Source organism: Hypomesus transpacificus, chromosome 25 (assembly GCF_021917145.1).
Source record: "Hypomesus transpacificus isolate Combined female chromosome 25, fHypTra1, whole genome shotgun sequence".
Classification (NCBI taxonomy): domain Eukaryota; kingdom Metazoa; phylum Chordata; class Actinopteri; order Osmeriformes; family Osmeridae; genus Hypomesus; species Hypomesus transpacificus.
The window spans coordinates 1527458-1540388 of NC_061084.1; the positions used below are offsets into that span (position 1 = coordinate 1527458).

Consider the following 12931-nt stretch of genomic DNA (forward strand, 5'->3'; position numbering starts at 1 on the left):
TTGTTCTTAACTATTAATGTACAAAAGTTCACAAAGTCATTGGATAGGATGCAGACGATTAATTCGAACCGCGTAATTAGGCTACCATTGTAAAAAAAAAAAAAAAAAGTGTTGTATTGAACCCAAATTGTTAGTGTAGGCATAACTTAGTATTCAACTAAACATCACAGTTAAAATGTACCCGTATGAGTACGTTTACATGATCGCTGTTACTGGCATTAATGCGTGCTGTCAGCTGCCTCTGATGTACTACCATGGGATGTACAATTTCACACATTTAAGAAAAAAACATCCCACTTACCTTTGTAAATAAAACAAAATAAAGAAGTCCGACTGTCCAAAACATTTTTCGTGTCATCTCTACAATTGTCTTTGCCACCTTGTGTGAACTATGATGCGAGGTGCTGGTTGGGTAAACTCTGGCAGCTTGTCGCACTATTGGTAACAGAAACGCCGCTCACTTCAGCTCCTTATTTGAAACTTTTAGAAAAGACTTCTTGAGACAACATGACACTTCACAGTCGCTTCCAGAATTTTGTGCCCGGCAAACACGTTGTTGCTAAATTTATGTTTGCATACCAGTCGTGCGTCAGTGAGCGACTCTCCCACCTTACATTCTTAAAGAAACAGCCCTCAGTCTAGCCCTTGCGTGCGCCTCGCGCCAAAAAGTGACAGATATGTTTCTGAAATCCTACACCCCTTGCCAAATGTTTTAAGATAAACCGACGTTATCTCTTAACTAGGCACATTACTCCAGTGTGTGCTTAGTTGCCTCTTAAACAGCAAAAACACTTCAGCTCCAAAGACTAAGATGGAATAAACATTTTGATAAATTAAACTAATGTTGACTATTCTCCTTTACACTACATGCAAGTGCAACATTCCCTGTTAATACTCTCAGGGACATTCCCACCGTGCCCTTCCTGTCAATTTTAGCTGTGTTTGCAACTTCTCAAATACAAGTCTTTCTTTCCTGCTTTGTGTAATAGACCATAGCACATACACATATTTATTCTACAAACACACAAATATTGATCTTTACAAACTATTTTTTCGAACTTGAAGTATGAACTCCTTTCATTGGCCCCATCAGCTTTACATTAAAAGATGCAAAACCTGAGTAACATTTGCCAAAGACCATTTCATAAGGGTACTCCCCTGGCTTCAGTTGAGCTAGTCCAGAGCCACCTAAAAACAAAGCTCTGAAATGGCATCCCTAATCAGTAAACATCAAAGGGTAAGATATACTTTTGAGAGCAATACAATAGGTATGGATGGTATGAGCAACCTGAATTGTGGCCTGACACGCAGGCTTGAATTTAGTGTAATCTCTTTGAACAAACAAGGAGGAGGAATGTTCTTCATCTTTTGACATGCTGAAAATAATCTTCCCAAAAATGAATAGTTTCCTGTCTGCCTGAGGGGCTGAAAAGGGTCTTAATAGTTCTTTGATTGTCATACCGGCTCTCGACACTCATCAAAGGCCTGCTCTTGGAGGGCAAAGTATCTTACAGCATCATCTACATTCAGGTTGCATTGAGGCCTTATGTTGAACCTTAACCCACTGCCCCCATCCACACGAGCCCACAAAGCAGTCCAGAATGCAACAAAAAAACTGCAAATAGTGCTGAGTGGAAAAACTCACATTCCCGGTAACTGGTGGCCTGTAGCCACTTTGTCATGTTGAAAATGGTGTTACTGTCATTGATGGACTTGTTCAGAAAGGCCATCGGCAGAGTTGCGACATCAAATGTATTTTTAGGCACTTGCCAGCTTAAATAGCATCCGTCTGATGTTTGCTCAACAGATCTCACAGACGTTTCTGTGTGAGAATACAAATAAGGGGTTAAGGCCAGAGCCAATGACAGTCATCAGGCCAAGAATAAGTATTTTCTGAAAATGTGATAGGATTGTTTTCATCGTAACATCCCTGTTTCACGCTGTTGTCAGAGGCAACGCTTCACACTGTGTCTGTGCTTTACCTTATTTATGAGGGGTAAGGAGCGAGAGAAAGAGAGAGAGAAAGGAGAGAGAGAGAGAGACAGTTTGATAAGGCTACGCAAACGTGTGGGTGATAGGATCATTTTTCATAGCACACCTGAATTTTTATGAAAATTTCAATTCAAGGCACTTTGATATAGAGAACTGTTCTTTGGCATGCGCTGTTGATGAGTTCTCAGTCATCTGTATTCCATCCGGTACATATGCCATGTTACTGGGAGAGTGTGTGAGAGTACGTGTGTGTGATTGAGGGTCCAGGGGAAACGAAAGCCCAGGCATGGCTGCAGGCCCATGGTGTCTGAAGAATGTAAAGCTTGCAAAAGGGACGGTAACCTGTCTGTACGTCTGTCAGCACGGATCGGTTTCAAGCCGTGTCGCCATTGCCTTCCGCCTGGCGTGCCCAGTCGGGGCCCGGTGCCATAACCCTGGTCTCGGTCACAGATGGCACCACTGGTAGTCTCTGTGTGCGTTTCACTGTTTACATCCTGAGTACTCAGATGTACTCACACACACAGCGGTCAGTACTCACACACACACAGGTACACCGTTTTTAGGAGCAACCACCTGATTACATTTCTTGAAGGGTTTGTGTGATGTTGGTTTGTGCTCGCTGAACAAGGTTGACCTGTGGATCCTGATACGACTTGATTTGAATAGCATTGCTCTAGCAGATGTCAGTGAAGACAAATATAGACAGAGAAGTGCTGTTACCATCCTTGACTCTTTATTGTCCCCCAGTGATCCAACGGGACTAAACTGGATTTGCTTTCTTTCTAACTGCTGACTGACGCTTTGGCTTTCTTTGTCTCCCCAGTGGACTTTTTTTAAAGGATATACAATATGCTGTCCAAACATCGAGCTACCAAACTGGAAGTTTCTGAAGACAGAACATTGAAATTCCTACCAAGTACAATCAATTCCTTATGTCTAAGCTCCATCAATGAATTTTTTCTCGCAAATCCACTTGTGTATTTTATTCAAACTTATTCCTGACAAATTTTTGATAAATCAAACATGCACTTTATCGAGAGTCCTTTAAAAGGGAGACAAGGAAACAAAACCATCTTCCGTAGCAAAGAAGGCAACAGGGCTCATTGTTAGAGCAGACATAGAAGCAGGCAAAAGATAGAACGGCAGCAGTCGAGGGAGGGCCAATCAAACCCCTCGGATCAGTTTCATGGACGAGGATCGGTCAATAATCACCCCAGAGCGGGGAAGTAGAGCAGAAAAGAACAGTTACTGGGTTCCAGCTTCTCTCTTTTCCCTCTTAGTTTCTCTGCTGGGAGCCAGATATAAATCACAGCTTTCATTACTCGACCATTCATCCCCCTCATCTGTTCACCTCTTCTGCTTGGTCTTATTCAGGTCTGTCCCTGTCTTGCCCCTGGTTCTGTCCCGTTCCCTGTATGTTACAGTATGCAAGTGTTATGGATGATTGCACCCAGGCTAAACTCAGAACGATAGATTCAGAACCTACAACCAATGTAGGATTGTGTGTTTGATATTGATCAGTATTGCACAATTCATGCTGTAACTGACATAATATTGACAAAGAGATTCTGAAAAAGGTTTTTAGAAAAAACTCAAAATGTTATTTACAAAATGTTCCAGTGTGGGACCTCGCACTGACTGAAACCAGGAATGGATTCCAGTAAAACCTATTGTACTAGAATAATACCAAACACTGGAGACCACCTTGTGAGAGAAGGAGAGATGAAGAGTGAGGCATTGTGTGTGTGTGTGTTGTGTGGTGTGTGAGAGAGAGTGAGACGGAAAAAGAAAGAGAGACTAAAAATGAGGCACTATGGACAAAGCATTTTGAACAAGCTTTCAGCTGTTTATTCTATTTCGTTCATGTCCAGTTCCTATCCTGAACTTTGATATCCTACCACACAAATTTCAGGTGCAATAATGGCCTGCTGAGTGTTCGTCCACCAGAAAGGATGCAAATAAAATTCCCCCTACACAGGGGCTTCTCTACACGGGGGCTTCTCTACACGGGGGCTTCTCTACACAGGGGCTTCTCTACACAGGGGCTTCTCTACACAGGGGCTTCTCTACACAGGGGCTTCTCTACACGGGGGCTTCTCTACACGGGGGCTTCTCTACACGGGGGCTTCTTACACAGGGGCTTCTCTACACAGGGGCTTCTCTACACAGGGGCTTCTCTACACGGGGGCTTCTCTACACAGGGGCTTCTCTAGACAGGAGCTTCTCTACACAGGGGCTTCTCTACACGGGGGCTTCTCTACACAGGGGCTTCTCTAGACAGGAGCTTCTCTACACAGGGGCTTCTCTACACGGGGTCTTCTCTACACATGGGCTTCTCTACACAGGGGCTTCTCTACACAGGGGCTTCTCTACACAGGGGCTTCTCTACACAGGGGCTTCTCTAGACAGGGGCTTCTCTACACAGGGACTCGCTTCGCTTCCAATATTGTTGTTGGCTGCAGTACTTCCTCACTGTTCAAGGTATCGCATCCAAAACAAAGACATTGTCTGTCTAAGTGCCCAAACAGCTCTCTCTCACACACATACTCTCACTCACACACACACAGACATAAAACATGTTCTTCTAATTTATCTTAAGCGTCAATTTAAGCAGCTGTTTACTGTAAACACAGTCTCGGATGCCAGAGCCGGGACATTTGGTTTTAGATTCTCAATTATATCATAATTACCAGGACTGTGTCTGGTTGTCAGCAACACGGACCAGAAATATAGCTGCAAATAACTGCTCCTACGCCAGCACAAACAGCTGGCCTGTTAATCCCAGCATGGCTTTATGAAAACACCCTGCCATCTCACAGGGGGCTGCCCTGTGATGGAATATTGTCAAAACAGAGCAGGGTCAAATGCACAGCATTATTCTGACCACATGGTGAAAATCCTCTGTGGTCAGGACTGCTGTTAAATATGACATATTGTAGTTACTGGCACCAAACCTTAACATCAACAAGAACTCAGAACACAAACATTTATTTTGTTGTTGTTGTTGCTTTAATTAAGTCAAAGAAATAATAGAAAGATTTTGGTGATAATGTCCTTTTCCTAACCTGCAGTAATCACATACTGCAGGCTGTCTACAGCTTGGTTATCCAGGCCACAAAAGAATGCAGACTTCAGTGCATTATTACATATTCTACTGTCTGCATTACAGTTTGTTCATGTGTGCTATAGGTCATCCAACTGACACTAATAATAATAATACTGTAGTAATGATAACTCTATTATTACTCTATCGATTACTCTTTTAATTACTTTTTACCCTATTATTAGCCCAGAAGCCTAAAAGATTATATATCATAAGCTGCTTTTTGGGAGTAGGGAAAATATAGAATCCAGGTTGAGGAAATAAGATGAGTCATTGTCTTCCTTTAGAGAAACCATTACACCTTGGTCCTCATAAGAACAGACCGTTTCTGTTCAACCATGTAACCAAGGATTTAAAAACCATGTATCACAAGGTTGGCAAGGCTGAGTTATTGTGTATAAGGACTGGACAGGACACACCTGTTGCGCATAATCCTTTAGTAATGATGTGTCTTGTTAACAGAGGCATGCAAGTTCATCATCATCATGTGCTGTCTCTACAGTGAGGCTCATTACCAACAGGGCAGGGTCACACAAGGTTAACTGTCTTGTCCAACAGAGGATTCACTATTACACTTGGACATATGAATCACTGATGATGATTTGAGTGCCTATGGGACATCTCCCTAAGTTGAACCCACATGCATCTACTGGAATTGGATGTGACCTAAGATGCTAAAATATGCTAAAGCACAAGACTGATCAACATGTCAAGTTAATATTGTTGAACAACTGAAAGATTTGACACGTGTTACCTCTGTGACCTTTTTACATGAAAAATTATGAGAGGTGAGAAGGGAGAGGAGTTCCGTAGGGGAAGGGTTGAAGTTAGGTTGAGGGTTAGATAAGACTGCATCCAACCCTAATCCTAGGGGGAGGGTTGTGTGTGGTCGGGAGATGTGCGATCAGGAGGAGTGACACTTCCCCAGTAGCAACCACAGGTATTCTGTTACCCAGCAGAGCAAATTGGCACAGTGCCAACATCTCTGCCCGTTCTTCTGGTCACAATACAGCCTGGATGATGACTCCCTCCCTCTTCGTTCTATTCTACTTTTGTCAACTTTTTTTATGCATAGGGAGACTTCAAAAGAGAGAACTTCTGAGAGAAATTCCTTTCAGGTATCTACCGTCTCATGCATTGGGCAAGACTGGTTAAAGATCGGTCCTGCACTAGAGATACCTCATTCTTCAGGACGGCTGTATATTTTCCAAAAGCACCTCATAGTTCAGTAGCGCTCTCTAGTGGCCACATCCATTGTGGATCAGACAATCTACGCTAAACGAGAGTGCAGGGGTAGGACCCAAACGCAGGAGATGTAGGCAGGCAGAGTTCCAAAACAAGGGTTTTATTTATAAACTAGGAAAACAGGCAGGATACTCACAGTAACATAGGCAAGGACAAGACAAAAACTGGACACAAAACAGGATCCTGAATACACAGAAGCAAAGAAGACACAGGTGGACACGATAACACTAACGAAGACAGAACATCACAGCAATCAACAAGACAGGTGAAGACCATGACACAGGGACATAAGGAAATGAAGAAATACAAAATCAATTTGCATTATACAGGGATAGGTTTAATATACTTTACATTATCCATAGACCCCATATTTGTCAGATACTACTGTATCTGAATTCATTCATTTACTCAGTTCTACCTGCAAAATAAAACAATTCATAGACTCAGATCTAATGTCAAATTATTTAGATAATGTTTAAGATGTCTGTGTACCTTACAAATCTCCGACCTAGGTCTAACAAGTCTACTGAATGGTGATGACTTTGTTAACAACGTTTGGTTAAATTGGGATGAAGCCCACTTCATGCACTTTTAAACATACCACTAGAGGACGACATTGTATTGAGTTCAGAGTCAAAACAAAGCCAACCTAAAAGACGGAGGACAGACGGCGGGGTCAGCGGCATGTCTGGGGCTGGAGGGCACTAGAGACTAGAACATCCTCTCTACAGGGGGCCATCGGTTGAACAATGGCAAAACAATGTATCAATCAATCACAACTGCCATGGTTTTTAGACTGAATTGTATGTATAGCAACGTTAGTTAAATGTACTCAATTGTAGACAAACTGTTAACTGTTAAAGAAAGTACAATTTGGTAACAAACTCCCATATCTGACGCTATATATTTATTTCTTGATTAAATCAAGACAAGTAGCCTACCTGCATAGCCTATTGTATAATTGCCGCCACCCTCCATCATCCTCAAGATCCTCATCCTCACCTCCTACAGCTATACTGTCTCACGTATTTTCACTGCAGGACGTCATTAATGTGAATGAAGCACTTTGTTTTGCTTGTTAAAAAGTAAATACGTTTGAAATTATTCCTGTCCACCGTGCAATATCCTGTGCTCTTTGCCGTCATACATTATTGTGCTGGCTGCTCTAAGGCAGGGAGAGTCTCATTAGATAGAACCACATAGCCAAAGAGAAACCTATTTCCATTGCAATAAATAGTTTAATCAATATATGACTGTGTTGACAGAACAAAAAGTTACTGGAGGCTATATACGTGCTGCATAGTTGCCGGTGTTTTCTTCTCGTAATTCATCACAGATATATTTGTTGTTGTTTGGAATGTTAACTTTTCAGAATAGGAGTTTGTCAGAATAAGCTACACCTAGTTGGGATCTCGAAATTGAATTCATAATAAATTATGTTAATTTGAAGGGGCAAATGTGGAGGCGTGTTGCAGTAATAACGAGGGGGGCGCGTGCCTTTGTACACTGAGAGAGAAGCATTTGCCCCCTCAAGTGAGGTTTCTGCTTACTCTGTGGCTGAACACTATCTCACCAATTTACTCTTCAAGATTAGGTTGCTGTTGCTGTTGTCTATGAACGAGAGGATTATATTCCCAGCAGTGAAATAACTTTGTTGGATTTCAGCTGCACAGGTTGCATTGCCTGGCAGTGCCGCTCTGAGGTACTTGGGTTGGAAACCTGTCCGCTGTCGCTACACCAACTATACTCCCCTGCGTGAACGTCGTGTAGTCTTATGCCTACCAGAGTTGAAGTGTCGGAATTTCATTAGACATTTTGGCTCTACTATACATGAAGATTGAGTTATAGCAGTACATGATTTAGAGGTAGTTATGAAGGTTGCGGATACAAAAGGAGAACTCAAGTGTGCGGAGAAAATGAAGAGAGAAGTGACATCTCACAAGAGGCAACCTTGCAGCACAACTGTGTTTAATGTTATCTCGTCTTTATTCTCCGTGGCATCATTAGCATTTTGCATTTTTCTGAGTGTTAAGACATCAGAGATAAAGGGCCGTGTTGTGGATTTGGAAACTGGACATGGCGAGCACATCCTTCATCGGGTTCCCGGTTTTTCCCTGGATCACTTTAATTCATTGATTCAAAAACGAGTTGACGAGCTTCTGTCACAGGTAAGCATGTGCACGTGTATTAATATGAACGTAAGCGGTTTCTCAAACCACTATGAGGTTTGCCAATGGCTTAAAATAATGTGTTATTTGTTTGATATTATAGTAAACAGCCCATGACAAGTTTATCTTGTAGTCCAGCCTTTGGGTTTTAATTGACGATTTAACTTCGTTTCTTTCAGCGCTCCTATGAAAGTTTTGCTAAGATTCGAATTGCCAGAGAAGTGACACCTGAGTGCAACTGCCCACCAGGTAAGAGCTAATCTTGGTATTGGCCATACTGCCGTATTTACCATACGTTCGTACTGGAGTTGGTTTTTATAACAGGTCTCATAAATCAAACTACGTTGAGATGATGAATGTCTGAATAATAGTATAATTAATGCAGACAAAGTGGGTCTAGAGGACAGTTTTAAATAGCTTCGAATCCTTGTATGTTTAGGCAATACTGTAACCATGAGTCCTTACATCCCCTTGAGATGAACCAACCTTGTAAATATTTGGTGATATTTCAAAATTACATGATAGGGTCTGGAAATCAACATGTAATGTTGACATTTAGTGAATAAATACCTGTTTTCCAAAACAAGGGATGGTAACATTTATACAGGTAGCTGCAGCTAGCCTATATTTTTAAGATGCACATTTCTGACAATCACTGTTATGAAATTGATACCATTACGTTTAGTTAAAATAAACTTCTGTTTAGGTAAGTATGTTCTTATTTCTCTGCCATGCAGCAAATGGAACATATTTCTTTTACCGGTTTGTAGATATCAGATTGGCTCCTGTGCTAGGTTTGAGATCTGTGACACACAACTTTCCCTCTGAACCTCCCTGCATGTTGTGTTGATAGTTGAAGGGGAGAATGAATGATGTAGACAGCTGATTCACCACTACACCAGGCAGATAGAGTGGTATTTAACAGCTAAACATAGCAGCGCTGAGAAGTTTGTGACAAGTGGGCGGTGTCTCACTGCCCACAATCCGTGGTCACCAGCCTACAGTACATGCTTGGAGTGCTCGAGGATGCAGGTTGAACACAGTTGCTTTGTGGTTGCTGTTTATTTAGGATTAGAAGTTTTAAAGTATATTAATGTGCCACTTGAATATTGGTGATCGGTGATGGGTATTTAAGATGAATAGACAGGCTTTTATACAATGCGGTTGTAATAAGATGATATACTCAGAAAGAATGGAAAATAGTTTTCTATGTGATACGGAATAGACCTATCATTAATCTGTAGGCTCTGGCATGTAATCAGCATGGACTGAAATGACCGATTTTCACCACCAGATGGAAACAGCTATTCTTTGAATGTTTGTCAAAATTCAGATCATTTTGGATTATGGGAGATCAAATGAGATTTCGGTAGCGAGTTTATCATACATGATACAATCTCCTATTTATACACTTTATTGTTTGCTGTCAGAATGCATCATAATCCTTTATACCCAGCACAGTAAGGACTGTTACATTATAGCCCACATCTCAACTCAGTCAGGACTGTTATACAGACTACATCCCATGTTAAATGGAGCTTCAGACCTACTGTCACCTGGCCTATTTACTGGAACTTGCTCGTACACAATGATAACATTGAGATATTTAATATTCATGGTGCATTCTACAGTACTTATGACAGGACAGGTGTCATGCTGACATGTTGCACAGTAGTCTAACTACATCATGAAGGAGATCATAAATCATTACCTTCCCCAATGTAAAGAAAAGTTGAGGGGGAAAGTGGTGAGATTTTAGAATTAATGAGCCTGCAGTTCCAGAAGTCTAATGAGGCTTCAGAAATGATGTGAGTCTCTGTTCTCAATCTCAGTCATGTGTGCACCACTAATTCTCCTTTAAAGGCTCTCTGTTGAGGGCAAACGTAAAGCAATGAAAACATTTCACACCAAATGAAGTTTGCCATTGTGAAACACAGCCACTTCTCTGAACTTTTCTCCCAAAATTGGAAAAATGGCAAGCTCTCCCGCCTCCCTTGTGTGACCATGTTGTCTGCACATTATATAGTGCATGCCCAGCTTTCAGCAGACTGCTGACAGCACTGGCCGCAGAGTGCCTAATTTTTAGGCCAAGTGTCTCCTTTCTTTGTCTGAATGCTTTCACTCACGAAAAGCCCTTCTGTAGTCGGAGAGACAGCCTCCGGCTTAGGAATCGCCTTTTTCAGTGGAGGCGAACCGACTGTAATGTCTTTTTCAGTCTTCATTTCATTACTGCTGTAGCTGATGGAGCAGAAGCACGTAGAGATGGGCTGTAGCTGGGGGACGTGCTCCAGGTGTCTTCAGAAAGGACAGTGTAGTGTGACAGAATACATGTAAGTGGTGAAAAAGCTATAACCAAGTGTGCAACTTAAGTTGTTCTGGAAAGAGTCCAGCAAGTAGGCAAGCCTTAGTAACCAGGGTGGCTAGCTAGCCTGCCATCACCAACTTTGTTCTAATAATGGAAACCTTTTAGCTACTGTGCGATGTCACTGGATAAAAGACAATGAAGGAATTGGAGGATATATCTGTGTAGCAACCAAAGACTAGTATAGGTCAATGGCTTTCTTTGAGTAGGTAGTTGAGTTTTTTTTAGTTTCCTGGAATGAAGCCATTTTTGTTCATAACCTTTTGGCCTGCTCTCCCAGTCTTCACCATGTCCCACCAGAGCTCTTGTCTGGTGCGTTGAGCTTCTTCACTTCACACTTCCTAGCATCCGTGGCCAAGACGCGCCCCGGTAAGTAAGCCGTGCTGTGCAAGCGCGTCCTCTCAAAAGGGTGGTAATTGTTTCAGTATTGACGGCGGTTTTCTCTTCTCTTTCTTCTTGTGCATGTTCCCGTCCCCTGGGATCTGCATTCCAATCGGGGCCTGTTGTTTAATGGGACCTTTTAATAAAGGCGTGCGTAGTCAGCAGCAAGCGAGCAGTGCTTTGCTCTCTCCTTGTCTACTCACATCCCCCCGCCTCCCTGCCTTCAGCCAACACCCCCTTGAAGTTACGCTTCAAAAACCTTGGCAGTGAAATACACCGGGGAACAGCAAACAACATACAATATGGATGTGCGGTGCGCAGTTTTGTTATCCTAAAGGAAGGCCTAGACATGCTCCTTGTTGTCAACTCCATTGGCTCTTTGGAAGGTCTCACTGTTGGACTTGGTGATTCCGTAAAGATGGTAAGACAAACGTAACCGTACACAGTGGCAGAATACACACGCAGTGTCAAATTTGCAAGACCCACTGCGGACATATCAAGCATCACAGTCAGTGTTTCTATGATGGAAGTGGGTCAATTAGGGACTGATCTCCCCCTCCCCTCCCCCCCAATCCCACAGAAAACACTCGGATTCTAACAGCCTTGAACGTCAGCGCGTTGTCAATCGAGTCAGACACATGCGGCGCCCTCATGGACAGCTCCTACAGGTCATTAATAAGTGGTAGTTTGGGATGGAGCCCCCTGTGTGGTTTGGCGCCGGGAGGTGCATGTAGTGTATGGGCCGTGTAATTACCGAGTGCAAGGTAAAGCTAAGCAGATTCCCAGCTCCAGCGAGTCTCCTGAGCCAGCTGCTTCTGGTTAGCCAGAGAGCCCAGTGCTGCCGGCCGCCACGGTCACAAAGTTAGGGCCCAAGATGTGTGATGGAGTCAGGGACCGCAGTGCGGGGTGTCCCTGGTCTGGAGTTTATGGTGGCTGCCCCTTGTTTGGTGTGTGGTGTGTGCGTGTGTGAGGGATAGAGTTAGAGAGTGAGACTGAGAGAGAGAAGGCTTTTTGATGCACATCTTCTGAGGGCACTTTTTTTTTGCTACGGTACAGAGTAACCTCATCCTAACCTTTTGACAAAGCTATTTAAACAGTGGAATAAACAGGACCTGAGTGCGTGTAGCGGCCACGAGTTTGATAGAGTGGCACACTTCTTCATTACCCCGGCGACGACACTGGTGCGTCCCCTCGGGTTAACAAGGAGAGAAAAGCCAACAGAGTGCTTTATGAGCAACGGCAGGCTGAGGGAGCCAAGAAGGAGACCGTAGGACGAAGGGGGTGGGGGGTGGGGGGATGTCATGGTGAGGGAGGAGGGGGAGCTTTCCTCGCTTGGACAGATTATGGCAACCCTCCTGGGACGTCAATCCCAATTCTGGAATAAAGTTTGAGAACAGGAGATATTTGAGATCTGGTCACGGCAGTTTCCACGGTTACTGCTCCGAGACGCACGCAGGGGTTTCCATGACCACAAAACCGCCCCCCTCCCCCCCATATTGAATTAAGGATGAGGCCCCCTCCTCCAATAGGCCCCCTGTTTTACACGTAATGTTGCTTCATTGTAGTCGTCCAGTTTGAGGTTTGTGGAGCTGTTGTTGCTGTTGTTTCTCTTGCCTTTCCTGGTTTGGATATCTGTCCGTGCTTCTCGTGAGCAACCTTGGAATACGAAGTCTCAACCAC

At 43.3% G+C, this 12931-nt stretch overlaps 2 protein-coding genes across 2 annotated transcripts in view; one reads left to right on the forward strand and one right to left on the reverse strand.

The window, feature by feature from the left end:
- The window catches only part of LOC124487096 (ADAMTS-like protein 1), a 45986-nt gene extending 45385 nt beyond the window's left edge, over positions 1–601 (reverse strand). The window contains exon 1 of the mRNA XM_047049133.1: positions 302–601. Coding sequence (XP_046905089.1) covers positions 302–358 — 57 coding nt within the window. The 5' untranslated portion in view covers positions 359–601. The remainder of the gene's footprint in view (positions 1–301) is intronic.
- A 7261-nt stretch (positions 602–7862) lies between these two features.
- The window catches only part of LOC124487112 (collagen alpha-1(XXV) chain), a 115105-nt gene continuing 110036 nt past the window's right edge, over positions 7863–12931 (forward strand). The window contains exons 1-2 of the mRNA XM_047049167.1: positions 7863–8508; positions 8688–8757. Coding sequence (XP_046905123.1) covers positions 8212–8508; positions 8688–8757 — 367 coding nt within the window. The 5' untranslated portion in view covers positions 7863–8211. The remainder of the gene's footprint in view (positions 8509–8687; positions 8758–12931) is intronic.